The 20,510-nt window shown below is 48.0% G+C and overlaps 11 protein-coding genes across 11 annotated transcripts; 6 read left to right on the top strand and 5 right to left on the bottom strand.

Annotated features, from left to right (window-relative positions):
• Positions 1–107: 107 nt before the first annotated feature.
• LOZ57_006384 (uncharacterized protein) lies at positions 108–1,625 on the top strand (the record flags this gene model as incomplete). The annotated part of the gene is made up of 1 exon (XM_049255403.1): positions 108–1,625. The coding sequence occupies one exon, from the start codon at positions 108–110 to the stop codon at positions 1,623–1,625; it is 1,518 nt and encodes a 505-aa protein (XP_049105620.1).
• Positions 1,626–1,919: 294 nt separating this feature from the next.
• LOZ57_006383 (uncharacterized protein) lies at positions 1,920–3,453 on the top strand (the record flags this gene model as incomplete). Its single annotated transcript, XM_049255402.1, has 3 exons — positions 1,920–2,089; positions 2,154–3,186; positions 3,247–3,453. The coding sequence occupies 3 exons, from the start codon at positions 1,920–1,922 to the stop codon at positions 3,451–3,453; spliced, it is 1,410 nt and encodes a 469-aa protein (XP_049105619.1).
• Positions 3,454–3,810: 357 nt separating this feature from the next.
• On the bottom strand, positions 3,811–4,885 carry LOZ57_006382 (uncharacterized protein; the record flags this gene model as incomplete). The annotated part of the gene is made up of 3 exons (XM_049255401.1): positions 3,811–4,344; positions 4,431–4,566; positions 4,698–4,885. 3 exons carry the CDS (start codon positions 4,883–4,885, stop codon positions 3,811–3,813), a joined length of 858 nt encoding a protein of 285 aa, XP_049105618.1.
• A 772-nt stretch (positions 4,886–5,657) lies between these two features.
• On the bottom strand, positions 5,658–7,966 carry cbp3 (Serine carboxypeptidase 3; the record flags this gene model as incomplete). The annotated part of the gene is made up of 5 exons (XM_049255400.1): positions 5,658–6,223; positions 6,300–6,739; positions 7,061–7,170; positions 7,222–7,612; positions 7,668–7,966. 5 exons carry the CDS (start codon positions 7,964–7,966, stop codon positions 5,658–5,660), a joined length of 1,806 nt encoding a protein of 601 aa, XP_049105617.1.
• Positions 7,967–8,310: 344 nt separating this feature from the next.
• Positions 8,311–9,571, top strand: IPL1 (spindle assembly checkpoint kinase; the record flags this gene model as incomplete). The annotated part of the gene is made up of 3 exons (XM_049255399.1): positions 8,311–8,406; positions 8,459–9,388; positions 9,443–9,571. The coding sequence occupies 3 exons, from the start codon at positions 8,311–8,313 to the stop codon at positions 9,569–9,571; spliced, it is 1,155 nt and encodes a 384-aa protein (XP_049105616.1).
• A 328-nt stretch (positions 9,572–9,899) lies between these two features.
• On the bottom strand, positions 9,900–10,649 carry ATP23 (Mitochondrial inner membrane protease atp23; the record flags this gene model as incomplete). Its single annotated transcript, XM_049255398.1, has 4 exons — positions 9,900–9,949; positions 10,006–10,027; positions 10,102–10,361; positions 10,424–10,649. The coding sequence occupies 4 exons, from the start codon at positions 10,647–10,649 to the stop codon at positions 9,900–9,902; spliced, it is 558 nt and encodes a 185-aa protein (XP_049105615.1).
• Positions 10,650–10,956: 307 nt separating this feature from the next.
• Positions 10,957–12,492, top strand: PRO1 (Glutamate 5-kinase; the record flags this gene model as incomplete). Its single annotated transcript, XM_049255397.1, has 5 exons — positions 10,957–10,987; positions 11,040–11,227; positions 11,284–11,394; positions 11,448–11,543; positions 11,605–12,492. 5 exons carry the CDS (start codon positions 10,957–10,959, stop codon positions 12,490–12,492), a joined length of 1,314 nt encoding a protein of 437 aa, XP_049105614.1.
• A 396-nt stretch (positions 12,493–12,888) lies between these two features.
• Positions 12,889–13,859, bottom strand: KRE9 (Cell wall synthesis protein kre9 precursor; the record flags this gene model as incomplete). The annotated part of the gene is made up of 4 exons (XM_049255396.1): positions 12,889–12,942; positions 13,000–13,405; positions 13,463–13,563; positions 13,635–13,859. The coding sequence occupies 4 exons, from the start codon at positions 13,857–13,859 to the stop codon at positions 12,889–12,891; spliced, it is 786 nt and encodes a 261-aa protein (XP_049105613.1).
• A 465-nt stretch (positions 13,860–14,324) lies between these two features.
• LOZ57_006376 (uncharacterized protein) lies at positions 14,325–15,333 on the top strand (the record flags this gene model as incomplete). Its single annotated transcript, XM_049255395.1, has 2 exons — positions 14,325–14,525; positions 14,593–15,333. 2 exons carry the CDS (start codon positions 14,325–14,327, stop codon positions 15,331–15,333), a joined length of 942 nt encoding a protein of 313 aa, XP_049105612.1.
• Positions 15,334–15,969: 636 nt separating this feature from the next.
• CYS4 (cystathionine beta-synthase) lies at positions 15,970–17,650 on the bottom strand (the record flags this gene model as incomplete). The annotated part of the gene is made up of 3 exons (XM_049255394.1): positions 15,970–16,572; positions 16,626–17,337; positions 17,394–17,650. 3 exons carry the CDS (start codon positions 17,648–17,650, stop codon positions 15,970–15,972), a joined length of 1,572 nt encoding a protein of 523 aa, XP_049105611.1.
• Positions 17,651–18,612: 962 nt separating this feature from the next.
• Positions 18,613–20,123, top strand: LOZ57_006374 (uncharacterized protein; the record flags this gene model as incomplete). The annotated part of the gene is made up of 3 exons (XM_049255393.1): positions 18,613–19,391; positions 19,444–19,737; positions 19,802–20,123. The coding sequence occupies 3 exons, from the start codon at positions 18,613–18,615 to the stop codon at positions 20,121–20,123; spliced, it is 1,395 nt and encodes a 464-aa protein (XP_049105610.1).
• Positions 20,124–20,510: the final 387 nt, after the last annotated feature.

Genomic DNA, 20,510 nt, shown 5'->3' with positions numbered 1-20,510 from the left:
CTGACACGGTTGGCTGGACGCGTGCAAATCGAAGCTCCCAACTCTGTCGCCGATTTTATTTCTCCATAGTGTCAATTTCTGACCATTGATCAAACAAGGATATAGCAATGCCTCGACCCCCGGCAAAGCGTGGTCGCCCACCGCACCAAAACGCGCTCTCCTCGACAGCCGGCGTAACGAAAAAGAAGGATATTGCGCAAACCGCGAAGACTACCACCAGCACAGCTTCAAGAAATACAAGAGAGAAAGAAGGACAGGATGGGCCTTCTATTGATACTATCATCCCGGCTACTCCGTCACAAGTACGCCATGCCGGGGTGGCACTTCGAGGCTCTACGAAAGTGAAGCGAAACCAGGCGACACCGCTTACAAGATGCATGCCCAGTAGCGAGGTAACGCCGTTGCAAACAGGAAGGGCCGCCCACCGGGGCCGCTTTTCTGCCGGCCCAAAGGCAATCGATACAGGTTCCTTAATTCAAAAATTAGGAACACCCGGCTTCGAAAGTTCAATGCTGAGTGCCTTCAGACCCCGACCGAGACAGGGAAGCATTCTACAATTAATGGCGGACGATGGATCGTCGGATTTCGACAACGATGAGGATTTTTTGGGAAGCTTCGAACCAGAGGATGAGTCTACACCTTTAAATGCTGGGAAAAGACAGACGCTCATGAGAGGTGATCTGAGAACTGGAGATATTTTGGTTGATGCTGTGGATACTACAGATGAGGGACGAATACCTGAATCTCCAACGAGAGCCCTGCCTAATCGCGAAACGACGTTATCTTCGCCTAGGAATTCAGACAAAAGAAACTTATTCGGTGTGCCGGTACTTGAATCGCGCGAGGCGCTCGCGAGTGACCGGGTGTATGGCAGCGATAATGACGGGAACACTGAGAATGGGATGTCCGAGGATGAGGATAACCTTCCACCTCCAATGAGGCGACATTCACCAAAGCTTTCCCTAGAAGCCTGGAGCCAGACTCTTGCTCCCCCGAAAAGCAGCAGCCCAATCGCTTCTCCTGCCATTTCTCCTGTTAAATTGGTTCAACCCGCAAAGGTACGTAAAACAAAGAAAACGGACGCTGAACAGCGGCTTCACGTCTCTACTGCTACTCTTCAAACGGATCTTATGCCACAAAGGCGTCGAGGAAGAAGGTTGAATGGCAGAGGTGAATTTGATGTGTTTGATGAGGATGCGAGCCGGAGTCCCTCTCCTGAAATGCGACCAGACGAGGACGAGTTGAGTTACCTACCTGCCCGTATAGGACGAAATACCTCGAAAAAGAAGCTCAAGGAGAATAAAACCGCCGTGAACACAAACAGGAAGGGAACCCAAAAACGGGCTGGCAATGCCAGAAGCGCGAAGGTAGCTTCGAAAGCACATTCGGGAGATCGATCAGGCAAAGCCCGTGTTACATATTCTCGGCGAAATGTCACAGACGAAGAGAATGATGAGGTTGAAGTAACAGATGCTGGAGGTTTTGGCGACGCCTCGACTGTGGACGACAAAGAGCCTTTTGTCAGTGAAGAGTTGCGGCTCCAGGCCAAAAAATTTGCCGAAGTGGATCAATGGTCTATTGATTTTGAAGACGTAGTCGTTGAGCAGAGCAGCTCTTATAGGTAGTACGGCGTACCGAGTCCCGGATTTTTTTTGGTGACTCGTTCTCGTATTGTTGACGCGGAGTTCAGGGAAGATGCTTGCGGCTACAGAGCGCGCGAGCCACGGCGGTCATTTCGGAATTCTTCTTGTTTTTTGTAACTCTCACTCCGAAGCTTACGGCCCGTCTATAGCCACGGCTAGCCACCCAGGCGGACAAGATCAACATGGCCATCTCGCACTGCAAATGCCTTCCATCACCCGCTAACAGTGCTGCTTGTTTTCTCATCCGATCAGAACGTACTTTGTTGACGCCTCGCTATGGACCCTACCGTTGACCAAACGCTTGCCGGAAAATACCCCGCCAAACAACATGCGCGACGAGTGGCAGCGGCCCTCAAGGCGGCTGGACACGATGGATCTGGCGTGATTTATCTTGAGAGCGCGAAGACTCTTATGGCTGAGGATAGTGATGAGCCTGTGCCATTCCGGTGAGCCGCTGAATGAGTATTCTGTTTCTCCTCCAGCGACCAAGCCCTAACAGCGCCCGTCCAGCCAACGGCGTAATTTTTATTACCTCTCTGGCTGCGAGTTGCCCGATTCCTATGTTACATACAATATTGATGCCGATGAGCTCGCTCTCTACATTCCCCCGGTTGATCCTGAATCGGTGATGTGGACGGGTCTACCCCTCACCCCGGACGGGGCGCTCCAGATCTATGACGTGGATGTGGTTCTCCCCAGCACTGAGGTCAATGCCCGCCTGGCCCATTTCTGTGCAAACAAAGAGAGTGCGCCGAAGCGGGTCTACGCCATTCCCGACAGAGTCTGTGCTGAAACCACGTTCCTCCCTTTCGACGACACCAATTGGGATAGGCTGAGTAAGGCACTTGAAGAGTGTAGAAAGGTCAAAGATGACTATGAACTTGCTATTCTCAAGCGTGCAAATGAGATTTCTGCTGAGGCTCACCTTGCAGTGATGAGAGCCTCCAAGACAGCCAAGAACGAGCGCGAGCTAGAAGCCGTTTTCCGCAGCAAATGTCTGTACTATGGTAGTAGGGAGCAATCTTACAGCCCCATATTGGCTTGTGGTGTCAATGGCGCTACTCTGCACTATCAGAAAAATGACGTGGACGTGGAAGACCCAACGACAGGGGAAAGAGGCACTTTGTTGATCGATGCAGGCGGAGAATACAGAATGTACGCCTCTGATATAACTCGTGTGTACCCGCTATCTGGAAAGTTTTCTCCTGAGGCCCGCGAGATCTATGACATTGTTCTTGAGATGCAAATGGAATGCTTAGGCATGATCAAGGCCGGCGTTGCATGGGATGATATTCATGCTCTTGCACACAAAGTTGCTATCAGAGGTCTTTTGCGGCTGGGCGTTTTACGTGGCTCCGAAGTAGAAATCTTCGACAAGGGCATCAGTGTTGCCTTCTTCCCGCATGGTCTTGGTCACTACATGGGATTGGATACACATGACGTCGGTGGAAATCCTAACTTCGAAGACGAGAACCCTATGTTTAGATATCTACGGCTGCGAGGGAGCTTGTCGCCCGGGGAGGTTGTCACCGTGGAGCCTGGTGTATGTGATCTCCCTTGCTGAATGTATCGTTTATGGTCTATCGTTCTAATGCTCTTTTAGGTTTACTTTTGCAAATTCATTATCGACCCGTACCTCAACTCACCTGATCTGAGCAAATATATTGACGCCGGTGTGCTTGATAAATACTGGAAAGTTGGTGGCGTCCGCATCGAGGACAACGTCGTGGTCACGCAGGATGGCTTCCATAATCTTACCACTGTGCCGAAGGATGCAGATGAGGTGGAGAGGATTGTTCAGGAAAGCTAATCTCCCCCATTTAGGTGCAGAATTCAACAGCTCAACATGATACATACTATTTGTTTGTGCTCTATGTGAACTTGTAAATATGGATTTTACGTACATCCGCCCCAAGGACTGCTTTCTTTCACATCATTAATTTGCGAAATGAAGGGAAATATCCCTCACGTATAGTACAAATAATTATTGGGGGCAGATGAATCAGGCTTGCAGTAAGCAGCAAAAGAAAGAAACCAATGAAGGCTGAATCGCGTTGCAGACTCTGCATTGTAGCATATATGTATGTATACGCAGTAAGTTATAGCTGCGAAGGTCTGGCAACTAGGGAACTTTTTGTAGGTTATATACCCTTTATACTATGACTTACTAGCCCATCCGTGTTCTCTTCCTAGCACTTCCCTTGACGGCAGGGCTATCCATTTCACGATCATGCGCACGCTTTTCCTTCTGGTCCAGTACAAGACTCAAAACATCGAAACCAAATTGGGGGTGTTCGAGACACAAGGATCTGAAGTCCGCTTCTGCTTCGTGGCGCAGTACATGGCTCCTTGTGGCCCAGAATGCGGCAACCGGCTTCCTAATTGTGGTGTCGTTAGAAGCGGTATTAGTATAGACGTATCTGGCATATGAAATTTCGCCCTTTGCAGTACTGTTGATGCGGTGGATTTTCCCGTGTGCGAGAAGCTTGAGGCTTTCGAGGCCGAGTTTCTCGGCCAAAGTGTATACTCGTGCATGTTTGAGAAGTTGCTCGCCAGAGTCGTCAACTTCTGGAATAGAAGGATCCGTTTCCAGACCTTCCGCTGGAGAGCCGAGGCGTTTGGGAAAGTATTCGCCAGTATATTGAAATTGGAGAAAGCATGCCATGGCATCCAAAGATTGGTCCTCAAGGATAATGCGGCGCTAAAGTATGAAGTGGAAATGTTAGATTAAATGACATACTACACAGTAGCCATAGAAGTCGTATAAATGCGATGGATCTGACTTACAGGGCCGTTTTCGGGCAACTTCGAGACTTCTGCCGCGAAGAATGGACTTGTTGTTAGGATTGCCTGATGAGCCGTCAAAACCGTTCGCTCATCGCCACTACCAATGACAAGCTCAATAATCGGTGACTTTAGGTAACTAGATGGTTCTCGAGTTAGAACTTGTGCCAGACAAACTTTGGTTTCGCATACGTGTAGGATAACCCTTTGGTGTGAAGTTCACATTGCGCTGGTATAGAATTCATAGGTTACAGGTAAATATCCGCTTACTTTAAAAATTTATGTTCCTGACTAGGTTCTGCAGGCGTTTCCGTCGATTCGCCGTCTTCCGCAGGGGCAGGATCAACCGCTTCTTCAGTAGCATCGCTGGATCGAGCTTCGATTGGTGCTTCATTTGCGCCGGTCATCTGTACGTCATTGTCACCTTCTGCGCCGATTTCAACTCGGGGAGCGGACATAGCGTCAAAATGATCGAGGAGGGTTCGTCTATTTAAAAGTGTTCAGCTGTGTGGTTTCAAAGCTTCAAGCACAGAAGATGAAAGAGCGAGGTCAATGCCTTATATATAACTATTCACTAGAGCCTCAATTGAGACGAATCAAACTAAAAACGAATGTATGGAATTCACCAACAAACTGCGGCTCAGCTCCCATCTGTCTGCAACAGCTGGCTTCGTCCAGTTCCTCCCATTTGGCTTTTGTGAAGTAGTTCGCCAACTGCCGGCCTTCGCCGCCCCTCTGAAGCTCTCGCCCAGCCTTGAAGCTAATCAGTTTTAACTAACAGCAAGTTGCCTCAGTAACGGCCGCACTTGCAGCTTACTATTGGTAAAGTCACTTTGATGTCCTTCCCCGCCGCAGCCTCTTAAGAAACCATGAATAGACTGACGGTACGGAGTACTCCTTACGACTATCAAATCAAAAGCACACCGCTCCCTGTAAGGAATCGCTGACATTTCTCAAAGGTTCAAAATCTATTCCTTCCGCACATTGTAGAAGAGAGAAAAGATAGAAGCTAGAGTGAATTGTAAGTCCCGAAGGGTGTAATCTCCAGCTAAAGTGACTAAAGAACAGTAAACTTGAATCCACATATTCACTACACGTTTAGAATATGATCGCATACGCACATGGGCATACTACGAGCTCAGCCTATAGCCACACTAGTATGTATGTACGTACGGATTACGTACATTCAACTGGGCCTCCGGCTTATTTGAAGCAAAGTGAGAGTCCCAATCATTTTGTGTGAGTAGTTTCAACGGGCTCTGGTACAAACGGCTCTTGTAGGCTTCTGGCTTCGAGAGAAACCAGCCGATCATCGGTCTGACTTGACTTGAAGAGTCCTTTCTCCCCACCAACGGAGTGCGCCATATCCGCCTCTTCTAGGGGCGCCAGCTCTCCAAGCACCTTTCGCATATATAGTACAACCTGGGCGATTTTATTCCAGTCGATTTCATTCGCTTCGTTTTGCACAGACACGTACGATCCTTTATACAAGTTCCTCCATATCGCAGCCGCAAGGACGGCGTCTCCTTTCACAAGGCCTTCGTCGTATGCTGCTATAACACCACGCCATTGGAGAAACAAGTCTTTAAGATATTTAACGCGGATTGCGCGGGACCTAATGTTGTGTATCACATCCATGCGATCTTCGGCGTGGTTTGAGAAGTGGTCGAATAGGTGGCGGGAGAAGGTTTGAAAGGATTCCGTGGAGGGAAGGGCACGAAGGCGAACGCTTATGAGATACATATGGAGAAAAGTGACTTGCGACCAGGAAGAAAACGTTGGGAGAAGCCCGAGGTCTGCTCCGCGCGTGAGGTAAGCGACAGAGGCCTTCAAAATCTACAAAACATCATTATGACACAGAGGGCGGCTTACCTTCATACCACCATCCTTGACCAACACCAAGGTCTTCTCCACTTGCAGTCTTGGGAATTTCAGTGTTCTTTTGAGACACTTGTGGGATCTTATAATCTGCCTGAGCGGAACAAGCATCAAACAGCTTTTTCGTGATACCATAGGCCACATAAGTCTCAGCTGACCGTAATCCGGCAGGTCCACGTCGAGCGGGCTTAGGCAAAGGTGCTGGGTCTTGTAAAGGAACTGGTTTTGCACTCGAGGTCGATGCGAAGCGGCGCGAGGACTTGCTCGTTAATTGAGAGGTAAACCAGGGCCGTTGTATAGGTTTACGTGTAATCTCTGATAGATCAAAAGGGGCACGATTCGCATCCTTGAAAAGTGCGGTTAGCAAATTGAGGTTCAAATTCTTTTGAACGAGCATTTCAACCTGAAAGAATCGCCGCAATTGTATCAGCGACCTTGGACATTGAACTAAGGAATGTGAGGCCATTGGAATTGTGAGTCACAACGGGATTCTTTGTACTTCTGAATAAGAATTAAGCAATGGTTCGTTAATTTTGCCCTTCATGCTCTACGTAGAGTTGTGAATGGAATAATTGGATCCAAAACTTTCGGACGTTTGCACTGTTTGACTGTTTTGGTCGCTCCAACCTTAACACGTGCAAAGTGTGCAGTGCAAATCAACCCCTTCAGTCATCTCTTGCAACAGCAGGTTACGAAGTAAAGTGCTTGAATCATATTTGGTATACTTGAAAGATTTAGACCTCATTTCATCTCACTGAGGGAGTACAACACTCTCGAGGCTGTTGTCCACTATTGGAAGCATTTCTGCTAATTTGTTAGGGTCTCGCATCACGGCCGGAATATCCTCTCTTGTTGCGGCGAGTTTCTGTGGCCCAGTTAGCTTTATTCGACAATTCTGAGATAGGAAATTTTCTACCTGTCGAATAACATCATATTGTGCTTCTCTCGAAAGATACTCTCGTATTACTTGATTCGTATCGAAATCTATGAAAACTCTGGTGTCGCGTAGCCGGAATAGAACATTATCTAGCCGCATAAAAAAACGGCATAGTAGTAAGAGACAGGAGGGCATCACCCTGACTTTGCAGGATAGCATTGAAATTCCGTTATCTGCGAGCTCGTCTTCATATAGTATGACATCCTCAAAGAAAAGAATTGGATCATGTCGCCGTAGACGATCAAGTGGTAATGGAGTTGACGAGGACCGCAGCTCATTGCCAGCAGAAATAACAGTCCCTTTATAATCTGTTGTGTAAGACCAATCGAATGGTCGAACCACCTCCTTTATCCCTTCGTGCGTCTTTTCACTATAGAACCAGTCAGTACAGTCATCTCTGGGAAATCCCAAAAAGAACTTCGCACCGACTCCTCTGCCATTCCCCCGAATATGCAACTTTCAGCGCAGATTGTCCCGTCTTATCCACCCGGTCTAAGGCGTCAAAAGCGTTGAATTCTATTCCCCAGCCAGTATGTACATGTTGAATTGAGACCAGATTATCACCAAATATCATTTCCGGGGGAGCAATTCCCAGCTTCTTTGTCATGTCATCAATCGGGCCGGCTTTGAGGATGGGATCTTTGCGAATGCTGATAGTAAACCCACTCCTCGTGATGGAATGCCGGTTAGGGGGCGGGCTACAAGCAACAGCCTGCTCTGACATAGTGGTAATTTCTTGAGCAACGGCCAAAATTCCAAAGTAGCCTGTGAAGAGAAACCAGCACCGCCGTCTCCAGCCAGCAGGCGCGCGAATACCTTGAGCTCCCCGCTGGGTGCCAAGCCTGGCAGAACTAGTGCCGGGACCGCGCCCGCGTTAACTCGCTAGTTTAACTTGGTTGCCATGCCAACATCATTAGCAAGCTGGTAAACATCTAAAGGAGTCGTTTTCTCCCGGCTGATCTTCTGCTGTGCGTATCAGCTTTGAGGATTCAGACCCAAGTTCTTCGTTCCTATTCACCATTGCTTAGCATTGTACTCCCGGAGAGTCTAAGTTGCTTGTCTTTAGCTATGGCGACGAGAGTATTGGAAAGCCGATTCGAACAGCTATCTGTGAACGATGAAAATCTACCTCCCAGTGGCCATGCTGGCTACGAGAAGTCAAAGGTGGATAATCAGAATCCCATATTTATCAGTGCAACTATTTAACAAGATTCAGGTTGCTCTCCCAAAGACAATCTCAATATCAGGCCACTCAACGGCAAGCCAAGTTTCTCTGAATGCTAATCGAGCGAATCTCTTGAAATTTGCCCTCCAAAATGAAGGAAGAGCACATGGCTCTCCTAAAAAGAGTGACACCGGACCTTTATCACGAACCCTGGAAGATGGCGCTACGTCAAATGCTCTCTATGATCAGCCATCTACACCGAAACAGTGGCACTTAGGAATGTTTGAGATCGGTAAGCCTCTCGGAAAGGGAAAATTCGGACGAGTGTACCTTGCACGGGAGCGATCTACCGGATTCGTTTGTGCCTTAAAGGTGCTCCACAAACACGAGCTTGTTAAAGGGAAAGTCGAAAAGCAGCTCCGGCGGGAAATCGAAATTCAGAGCAACCTCAGACATCCGAATATTTTGCGACTATTTGGTCATTTTCACGACTCGAAACGCGTATTCCTTATTCTGGAATTTGCTGGGAGAGGGGAGCTGTACAAACATCTCCGAAGGGAGACTAAATTTCCTGAGTGGAAAGCGGCACAGTACATCGCGCAAATGGCGGCTGCATTGAAATACCTCCACAAGAAACATGTTATGCATCGTGACATTAAGCCGGAAAATATCCTGGTTGGAATTCATGGAGAAATAAAAATCAGCGACTTTGGCTGGAGTGTTCACGCGCCCAATAGCCGGAGAAAAACGATGTGCGGAACCCTTGATTACTTGCCGCCAGAGATGCTTGACACATCGCCTGGAGAGAATTACTATGATGAAAAAGTCGATCTATGGAGTTTGGGTGTTCTCACTTACGAGTTTCTCGTTGGTGAGGCGCCTTTCGAAGACACACCCGTCATGACCCAGCGGCGGATCAAAAGGGGAGAGATGACAATTCCATCCTTTGTGAGCCCAGAAGCAAAGGACCTTATTAAACGAGTAAGACTTCTCCATAATCTCAATTGCGCATGAAAGACTAACAGCATGTGCTAGTTACTTATTCTGGATCCCTCAAAGCGGATTCCCCTAGATGAAGTGCAACAACATCCTTGGATTGTCAAACATTGTGTCAAGGGTGAAAGAGCTACAAAAAGAACCTCTAGCAAAGAAGGCAAAGCTTGAATTCGCTTCGGATCTCTCTATTTTCTTTTTGCATTTTTGGAGTTCAGGAACATTCATTGCAAGGGTGAGGGATTGGTAGCTCCTTTTAGGGTAGGGTTTTTTTGCCAACAGCCCCTACTAGCCATTGTCATTCAAATCTTCCTAATAGTACATGAATTTCTTATTGTTGAAAATCTAGAATATTTCGTTTGTGACACAGATGATAAAATGGTTGGTCATGCTGGTTTGTCACCGGTAAATTTCGTCAAACGGCCGTGTATCTCGAAAGCAGCTGTCCCAAACCTCGTTTACAACTTGAGTTGCATGCTCTTCGTCCTTACAGGCTGGCCTAGCTCTTACGGATAATATTGCCCTTCGTCTCACGCATTCTTGATGATGCTGCGCCAGTTTCCATTGTCCTCGAGTAAAAAATTCCCTCAGCCACCTACACTCACCGCTTAAGTTACTTGCTCGTATCTAGTGTAGAAAAGCTGTCAGAAGGTTTAAGGACTACTTCACTAGCATCGAGGGAAGGGGTAGGAAGGCAGTACCTCGGCGCAAGCAGCATGCCGAAGGTTATCATCCCAATTGACTTTGAATCTCATATGATCATAGGCATGTATCATTTCATGTGCCAATGTGTCTTCCAGGTGCCCCTGGTTCCTCATTTCATTTGCACAGATTTGAATTCCGTAATCTGGATCGAAACCACCTGCTTGCCGACGGTTGCAACGCCGGCAGAAAATATTGTGATTTGAAATGTTCCCACCAAGTTGTTTTATATTATCCTGTATAAACTGTATCATAGGGCCTAATGGAGAGGGGGGTCTGTTAGAAGATTCAGAGCGTTGAATGGAAGTGAGGTGGACGCACTGTATTGGAGGAGGTAGTCCCGTTGATCTTCACAGCGCTTGCAATCTTCTTTTTCGTTTCGAAGATCTCTGGCCACACGAAATTTCTCCATCCCTTCTGGTGTCATCTTTCCTGTAAGACCTCGCCAAAGGTTCCGACAGGTTGTCCATGCGTCATCTCCTGGTATGTAGCCATTTTCCTTGGGTGTACTCGAGGACTTGGAATCGGATGACTGAGATTCTGCCATTTAAAGAGAAGGTGGAAAAATAAATATTCTTACATCCGCATATATATAAAGAGAGTATTTCCCTTTTCATAAATGAATGCTATATCTCTACGGAGCACTTCATACTCCGGCAGAAAGTGTCGAAGGCGGGTCCGGGCGGCAGAACTCAAAAAAATCCAAGTGGAAACCGATTTGTGAGTATGAGGCGCCCTATAACAAGTCAAGGGACAGGTTGGTTCCCTTCGCTATTGTGTTACTTATATCCTGAATAGCTTTGAGAGATGCGCAGATATATCATGTGCGGCTGGGGTTTAACTTGAAAGCCACCATGAAGCCGTTGACTGTGGTAATAAAGCTCGGTGAGTGGGGGGAGCCTCGTTGCCCTCAATGCCAGTATTAACAAACGGCCAGGAACAAGTTCGATTGTAGACGAGAACACCCATGAGCCCATTCTCTCCATACTGACGTTGATCGTCGAAACTGCCGCGAAATTACACAAAGATGGCCATCGGGTTATTATCGTCTCGTCTGGCGCAGTGGGCGTGGGGCTCCGGAAAATGGATGTCGACCAAAGGCCAAAACATCTCCCCCGCATCCAGGCATGTAAACATACACAGGTGCAGGAGAACAGCAGCACTAATTTGTAAAATACTAGGCTTTGGCTGCCATAGGGCAATGCCAACTTATGAGTCTATGGGATAGCTTGTTCTCGCACTTACGTCAACCCATTGCTCAAATACTGTTGACGCGAAATGACATTGCCGACGTAAGCTTCCAAAATAAACTAAAAGTTGGAATTTCGGCTGAACTATTGAGTAGAGAACCCAATATATCAATGCCCAGAATACATTTGCCGAACTACTATCGATGGGCGTCATCCCAATTGTGAATGAGAACGACACCCTCGCTGTTTCGGTACGTTAGAACGGAATCCAACTGCTATTAATACATTCTTGTTCTAATATCTACCTCTCAGGAAATCAAATTTGGTGATAATGATACCCTTTCTGCCATTACTGCGGCGATGGTCCAAGCTGATTACCTATTCCTTATGACGGATGTTGATGGATTATATACGTGCAACCCCCGGAACAACCCTGATGCCCAAGTCATTGAAGTTGTAGAGGATATTTCGGCGCTCGAGGCTGATGTTTCGACGACTGGTTCATCCTTAGGTACTGGTGGAATGAGTACAAAAATCGTCGCAGCCAGATTAGCTACAAGTGCGGGAATAACCACTATTATTACCCGTAGTTCTCTGCCTGGGAATATTTCAAAAATAATCAATCATCTTGAGGACCCTCAAAATGACCCAGCTCATCTGGGAAAAGACGCCGCAACCCGGACAACCGCACCTTTGCATACCCGATTCCTCCCATCGCTCGCCCCAATGCATTCTAGATCCTTTTGGGTTCTTCACGGCCTCACGCCTCATGGAACCTTGTACATTGACCACGGTGCTTACTGCGCCATCCTAAACAAGGCTAGCCTTCTTCCTGCTGGCGTGGTCGCCGTCGAGGGTCATTTTTCCCAGCAAGAAGCAGTACGTGTGGTTGTCGTTGAGCGGCGCTCGGCTTCAGCCCTTAACGGAGATTTCCCTCATCACGGCGAAGAACCAAAAGAAGTTGGGCGAGCCCTCGTCAATTATGCCAGCGCTGAAATTGCCCTTATCAAAGGTTTACGAAGTACTCAGATTCATTCCGTTCTAGGATATGCGGATAGTGAATACATTGCCTTACGTGAAAATATTTCTTTTTTTCATATGTCGGGTCGACCAAGTAGGCCAGGCACACCGGGACTAGACGAATTAAGGGTTCGAAGCGGTACCCAATCTCCAGCCATCGAGCGCGTGCTCGCCTCCTAACCGAATATGGCGCCCTCATTTTCGATCCGAATGGCAGGTTTTACACCCCTCTTGGTATCTTGTAGAAACACTCACCAGATAGCTGGCGGCCTTTTGCGCCAAATACGTTACAGGTAGCTCAAATGTTATAGAGGTGTTAGTGGAACTCGATGCTTTATACAGACATAATCTTGGTTTATTGATAGGAATAAAGACAAATGAATGAAAGCCAATGCAAACTAGTATACATCCTTTCCAGAGTTAACTTGAAGGGATATAGTAGTACGTATTTGATGCCTTGCAATGCGCCGCCGATTTCCGAACATAGACCCGAATTTATCCTTGACCCAGCCAAACGCCTTGCCTAGGGACAGAAGAACAGAAAAGGGGAAATCTAACAAATCAGAGCTATGGCTTTCAATCCTCCCATCTTTTGAGAAACCGCTGCATATCGCGTTCTGCAGGAGCAGCCTACGAAAGCACAAATCAATATTAAACTCCACTGGATAATAAGAGGATAGAACTCACAGTATTCTCTATTTCTTGGACCGAAGCAGCTACTGTGCGAGAAACAGTGGTCATGATCGTTGGTGTAGGCAATTTTGTGCGTGCGATTTCATAATCACTAGTTGGATACAACGGCGGGGCGTTTTTAAGGCTCATCTTGAATGGAGGCGGCTTCGGGATTGGGGCATAACGAGTTGGGCCGGTTTGGGCTGAATATGGCAGATCTGGATCTGCTCCCGGAGGAATTACAACTACTTGTCGCTTAGAGAGGTTATTCAAACTGCGGGGACCTGTGGTCGAGCCGCCAAGGGCCTCAATAGCAGAAGCAACACGCTGTGAGAAGGTGCCGGTCATAGCGTTCAGGGAGAATCGATCTGAAAAAAATGAGGTTGTGCCATTGGTAACGCCGACGGAAAGTTGGAAGAAACTGATGGGTGAGTAGTTAGTGGTTCATTGATACATAAGAGGGAAATGGATAACCCACTATGCATTTGGATGCTCGCCGCCTAGCTTGGGGTCAACAGTGGTGGAAACTGAATCTGTCTCTCCAAGCACTCCCTTTTCAACCAATGATGCTAGAGTTACCTATATTTATGAACCAAAAACATTAGTGCTAGGCTTAATGAGATAGCTTGATTGCCAATCAGATAACTCACATAGGTATCAGCATCATTACCGCCTGCACACAGGTCAAGATTGAACTCATTGGAGTCGAGCTGTGTCTTTGCACTCTCCAGCAATTTCCACTGCACACGGATTGGCTTTCCTCCCTCCAGGACGGCCCCGGCGGCAGGCTCAACAAACTCAACCAAGGATGAAACAGCAGGCAAGGGGAGGGTAAGCAGAAGCAGAGCAAGCTGCTGGGGAAGCCTCAGTTTCATGGCGATGACAGCAGCGCGTGTGCTGCAGAACAGAGATGAGGGCCCTGATGATGCTAAAGAGGAGAGGGGAGATATAAAGAGAGCGTGTGGGTGATGGATTGATTCCTCAGGTTTGAGTTAACTCACTACCTGGCAAAGCTACGTAATCCGCGCACTGTGGTTTGTAGCCCACACGTGAACAGCACTGAGGGATCCATTAATATTATTAGTAGCATTGCCTGAGACAAGCCCTGCCCTGCTGCGGATTCGATTCCATTCCAGAACACAGACGGAGACCCGGGAAGATCCTCGCATCTAGCGTCTCGGACCGATCTCGAAGTTGATGGCCTCATAAAATACGTCAACTTTTTTAGCCTGGCGCCACCGACCTATCTCCGCTCATAAAAACGCCGGGTACCTGGTCCAGATTTCTGGCTTCTGAACGTCTCTGCAGCTTCGCACGACCTCCCCCCTCAGAGTGCGGCAATGGAGTGGAGCTCTGTTAGTGATGTTGTCACATTCTTCCTCTCTGGAAACGGTATTGCCATTCTGGTGACTTGTCTGGTCGCTTTCTTGCTGCCAATCTGCATCCACCTAGCACTCTACCGCGCTGCTTCGGCGGAGACTCACAATGACTTCTTACTCCTGGGCCCCAGTGGTGTAGGGAAAACAGCGCTTTGCGCTCTAGTATGTTCTGCATTGAGCTTTCTTCAAGAATTTTCGGAGTCTGCTAACCTTCGTTTCTTCCTGCTAGCTTGAGCGTAAACCCAGACCTGGCTCGGCAGCCAGCCCGCAGACACACACTTCTCAGACCTCTTCCTTTATATCTGCAGTGCTTCCTGCATCGATTCCAATTGGCTCAAACGCCTACCGATCTGTCAACGACCCGACTTTAGCGGATCGCAAGCATACGTTAGTTAAATACCGAGTCCGTGACACACCCGGCCATGGAAAACTACGTGACTCCGAGGGCTTCGCACTACTGCGTTCTATGACCGATGTTAGAGCCAAAAGTGGCGCTACTCGTGGTCTTATCTTTATGGTGGACGCTGCAGCAGTCTTGGACGAGGCCGAATTGAGGGATACGGCGGGCTATCTACACGATATACTTCTGTTCTTACAAAAAAGGCATATGAGTAACCGAACCACTGTCTTCAAGAAAGCTCCCAATATTCCTGTACTCGTGGCGGCCAACAAACAGGATCTCTTCACGTCGTTACCCGTCACGTCTGTGAAGGAAAGGTTAGAGAGTGAAATTGAAAAGATTCGCCAGTCGAAACGAAAGGGCGTTCTTCATGCAGATGTACAAGCCGGCGACGATGAGCAAGAAATTCTAGGAGGCGATGAAGGACAAGAGATTTTCACTTTCAAAATGCTAGAGGAAGAAGCGGGTGTGGGTGTCACGGTAATTGGAGGGTCGGTGAAATGCAAAGATGCAGCTGACACCAAAGCTGGCATTTCACAATGGGAAGAATGGGTTGGGTCTTGCCTATGAACAGGCGTCTTACATGTCAACAGTCTTCAAAAGACGGTATACCACTATTATATCCTGTATAAAACAATCGTCTGATCATGTGAAGACATGATCATTCACATATTCTGTCGAATAGCCATATTGGCAGCAAATGGCCCCAGATCGACTCGGCGCTGACAGAAGGTCAGTATCAGAGTTCCCAACACTCATTCAACAATCAGGGGTGAGGCCCTTGTCCGCATAAGGGGGCCATATTATCCTTGCTGTTGGGCAACGACGATGGCAAAAGCCAGATATCCATGCTACATGGCGTGCTGTTTTAAGTAATCGCCAATATTTGGCAAGGGTCTGGATCTCGCAATAATGAAGAAAATATGTATGAGTTTAGCATTCAAGCTGGACCCTATATGTTGTGGGAACTGTAGAAGAATGGTTCTGAAAATCAATCTATAATGCTGTTTTTAAATCTAACTAATACTTATCCGCTCATCAAAAATGGAGATTTGCTTGTTGAAAACCGCCCTCCTTTTTGGAAAAATTCTCCACAGAACCTCACACCCACCATATATGTGTGCATGTACAGAAGAGATGGAGATCATTCATACAATACATGACATAGCTAGCTACTTGAACAAAAAGTTGCAAGGGGAGCTCTAATCAGGAATCAACATTTGTATGGTGTAGCAACCATGTCAGCAAATCAACTTTAGTTGCGACAGCCACAGGCTTCATATTACCACTCTCGTCTTTTTCAGTAACCACTGCAGCACTGTTCCATTCAAAGAACCGGTTCAATGTGCTGAGGGGAGTATCAAGAGTAATTTCAATGAACTGGCGGTTCTCTTTCTCTTTCAGCCCTGCCGAGGCGTTATCCAGTTTGCTCAAGTCGCGAGAATCAGTGACGACCTCGGAGAATTTGGAGAAATCAAACATGACGTCTGAAACGGGAGTTTTGCCAGTTGCTCGTCCGCGTGCGATCCAGCTTAGAATGTTTCCCAGTGTGATGAGGCCCACCAGTCGACGACCAGCGGCTGCGAGTACTGGCAGCTGGTCAAAGCCCTTCTCGCGCATTATTTCGATGGCAACCTCACACGCAGTGTCCGAAGATACTGTCGTCACAGGCTTGAGTCTCAGAGCTTTGACACTCGCACCAGCAAACTGGTCTCGAGGGCCTTTTGGTTGGACTGCAGGAGAAGGAGGGGTGGCTTCGGGCGTTGCGGGGAGGAGATCGTTGGCCGCGAGCCAGTCATCGTCGGCGAACTAGGAGAAATATTAGCTAGAAAGGGATAGCAACAGGGAGTTGCCTCGCCTACTTTTGTAAGATAGCTTCGAATACTATCAGGAAGCACCACTACTACAATATCATCTTTGTTGAATTGGGAGTCCTTTGCAGCCTGGGCCAATGCGGCGATGGCGCTGCCGCTGCTTCCGCCAACCAACAAGCCTTCCTCGGCGATCAGTCGCCTAGCAAACTTGAACGAGTGCTTGTCATCTGTCTTATACCATGTGTCAACAATTTTTTGGTCAAGCACTTCCGGGATAAAATCATATCCAATGCCTTCGACTTTATAGGGCTCGTTCTTATGCTCCTCGTTTAGGGATTCTGGTAGCGCTAGGATGGAACCTTGAGGGTCGGCACCGATGACCTTGATATTGGGATTGTGCTTCTTCAGCCCATGGGCGATGCCGCTGACTGTTCCACCGGTTCCTGCGCCGGCAACAACCGCTGTTATCTTGCCGTTAGTCTGCGCCCAAATCTCCTGCGCAGTGCCGAATTCGTGGGCCAAGGGGTTGTCTACATTCCCATACTGGTCTAAGATGTGTGCATTCGGTAGCTCCTTTTCTAGACGCTTCGCAACTCCGATATGGGATTCCGGAGAATCATGCGCCGCCTCGTTTGGCGTGCGGATGATTGTAGCATTCAGGGCACGGAGAACTGCAACTTTTTCCGCCGACATTTTTTCTGGGAGCGTAATGATGGTCTTGTAGCCTTTGACAGCGCCGACGAGTGCTAACCCGATACCACTAAGGAAATCACAAGGTCAGTAGGTTCAATAACTCCCCTTGACCGCATCACTTACGTGTTGCCGCTGGTGGGTTCGATCAGAGTATCTCCAGGCTTTATCCTCCCCGCCCGCTCGGCCTCCTCGATCATGCGCAGGGCAATTCGATCCTTAACGCTCCCTCCAGCATTAAAAAACTCAACTTTTGCGTATACAGTTGCCTCTATTCCAAGGCTCTTTGGGATCCTGTTAAGTCGCACCAGCGGGGTATTTCCTATCTGCTGCGTAACGGAGTCCATCGCCTTCGGCGGGGCTCTCATAGGGTCTGCAGCCATTTTGTCGGAATTTAGAAGAAGAAAGTCCACCAGAGAGGGAAAAGACAGAATGATTGCAAGTCACGCAGTCTCAATTGCACCGCCAGACGGTCTGTCTCCTGGAAGTGTTCGGCATGTCAATTCGCCGCGGGGCCTGTCAGGCCACCCCCGCGCCAATGAAGCTTCAGCTAAAACGGGCGCCGCTGGTAGCCGCCCGGCCAACGTTGGCCCGTTGAACGCATCATCATCAAGATCACGGACGACAAGCCGTTGGTCGAGGGCGAGACTCGAATCACAACGAGCTCGACGGTGTCGGCTGCTTCGTGCTCGCCTGGAGGCAAGCCTGCACCTGAGATTGCACTGCTGTCGCTCACCTTCGGTAATTTCACGGCGCAGCACCCCCAGCCCTTGTTGAGACACGCCTACGCTGATACAGACGCCGAGCTGTCACCACCGGAAATACATACTACTAATGATACTCTGGACAATTTCAATGAATCTACTGGAAGCCTGCATGGTCAATCTGTATCCTTGCTGCTCCTGCTGCGCCCACACGGCCATCCCGTGAACCCCAAGCCGATGGATGGCCTTAAAGACCAAGTAGTGGATCGCTGGCTTGAAGGAGCGGCCAGCGATTAGTTACCAAGCCACCGGCCCTGTGAATATGGCGCGCCCAGCGTTCAGCAACAGTCATGGTGATGACGCTATTCGTTTTATTTGCTGTCCCTGGCGCTTCCGATCCATAATACCATCCATCCCGTCAGCTTTGCTGGCTTCTTTTTTCTCTTCCTTTCTCCTCCCCCCTTTTTCTTTTCTCTCGTGGTCTCGGGTCCAAATAACTATCTCTTAACAGCTTGCCGAATGCATAGCGTGGAATTGAGCCTTTCGCGTTGATAATGCGTTAAAGCACCACTGCTTTTCCCTCTCTACTAAATTTTTCCTGCACAAATAGACTTACGATACTGCCCTCCGCGACACCAAACATGATCACATCAGAGCAGGAACCCCCAGCCCCTCGTGGGTCTGACTCGACCATGCCATCTCCAAACATCCCCGAAAAAGACCACCATTCTTTACTTCCAGTCTATCGTCAAAACGGCCGACTATTGCTTCGAATCGAAACGGCTGGCGAGAGTGGAAGATCCGGTTTTCATCCTCTGTCATTTCTGAAAATCTGCGCTAAGAGCACGACGCCTATATCGATGTATGTCAATGTACTCTGGCCATTTGTTCCACCCGCAATCATTCTGCATTTTGCCCGACCGGACTTGCCTCTTTGGATCTTTATTCTCAACTATATTGCCATGGTACCGTCTGCGAATCTTCTTGGGTTTGCTGGTGGAGAATTAGCAAAGAAACTACCTAAAGCCCTAGGGGTGCTTGTCGAGACTCTACTGAGCGGGACTGTCGAAATAGTTCTTTTCATGGTCTTAATTTCCAATGACCGTAATAATAACCTGATTCTTGTTATTCAGGCTGCAATTTTGGGGTCTATCCTTGCAAACCTACTACTTTGCCTGGGACTCTGCTTTTTCTTGGGAGGATTGCGTCGTGAGGAGCAGACTTTCCACGAAGTAATCAGCGAGTCCGGTTCTGGCTTGATGCTAGTTGCCGGATTCGGTCTCATGATACCTAGCGCATTCTATTCTGCCCTCGCAGGCAGCACGTCTGCTCGCGGAGCCTTCACCCCGCAGGTATTAGTTCAAAGCACTCGGACTATCAGCAGAGCCACTGCCATTATTCTTTTAATAGCGTTTTTCCTGTGAGTTCCCTGGTCAAACATTCACCCTCCATAGTGGCTAACTTCGACACAGGTTTTTATGGTTCAATTTACGAAGCCATCACAGCATCTATAGCGAAGTACTCAAATTCGATGAATCCCGCGACGAGGATCGAATCGAGGAAATGCAGCGAGCAAAACTTACCTTTACGGAATCAATTTTCGCCATTCTGATCTCTCTTACTTGTGTATCATTACATGCTGTTTTCCTCGTGGAAAAGATTCCTACAATCGTAAAGCGCGGGGTGCCAGACAACTTTATGGGACTTATACTCGTCCCACTCGTTGAAAAAGCGGCCGAACATTTAACAGCTGTAGATGAAGCATGGTAAGACGTCACCTCCTATTGGTATTTTATACAATTGCTAACGATGATGTTTCGACACGAAAAGGGATAATCAAATAAACCTTGCCTTGTATCACTGTCTTGCTCCTTCTATCCAGACTGCTCTTTTCAACGCCCCCCTGGTTGTGATCGTCGGCTGGGGGATGGGTAAGCAAATGGATCTCAACTTCGAGATCTTTATGATTGTTTTATTAGTACTTTCAATTATCGTCGTGGGGAATTTTCTCCGGGATGGGGCGTCCAACTATCTTGAAGGTGGCCTCCTTGTGCTTGTTTACATTATTATAGCAATTACCACCTGGTACTATCCGAATCCACACGATGGTGCTACGAACGTTCAGCTGCCCCATGGCACCGGTGGCCATTGAAATTTTCGACAGCTATGTTAGCACAGCCAGCCATTCTATGTAGTTACAGGAAGCTGGAATACGAATTCAACGTTGCTGGATAGGAAAGTTTCATGAATAGAAAACACTCACGTTTACCTCGGTGCAGGGTGATACAGAATGACTTCAGTTGCAAGTTGCAATCTTCTATTATAGCGATAGACATGATTTGAGGTTTTCTAAGACTTAGTTTTTGATTATCGAGTTGTAAATAATGGAATTGTTGTCACAGGGCAACGGAGCCTGGGCCAGGATTAATGCGTATAACTGCAAGTATGGCCCAGAAATAGATTCAGCATTGATATTTAGACCAATACGGACGTTGAGACTAGATTTCATACTCTCGTGACCGGTTTTTCGGTCGCATAA

Source organism: Ophidiomyces ophidiicola (genome assembly GCF_022830035.1).
Source record: "Ophidiomyces ophidiicola strain CBS 122913 chromosome Unknown scaffold_41, whole genome shotgun sequence".
Classification (NCBI taxonomy): domain Eukaryota; kingdom Fungi; phylum Ascomycota; class Eurotiomycetes; order Onygenales; family Onygenaceae; genus Ophidiomyces; species Ophidiomyces ophidiicola.
The sequence above is the reverse complement of the archived record's forward strand: the minus strand, read 5'-3'. Positions and strand labels throughout refer to the sequence as shown.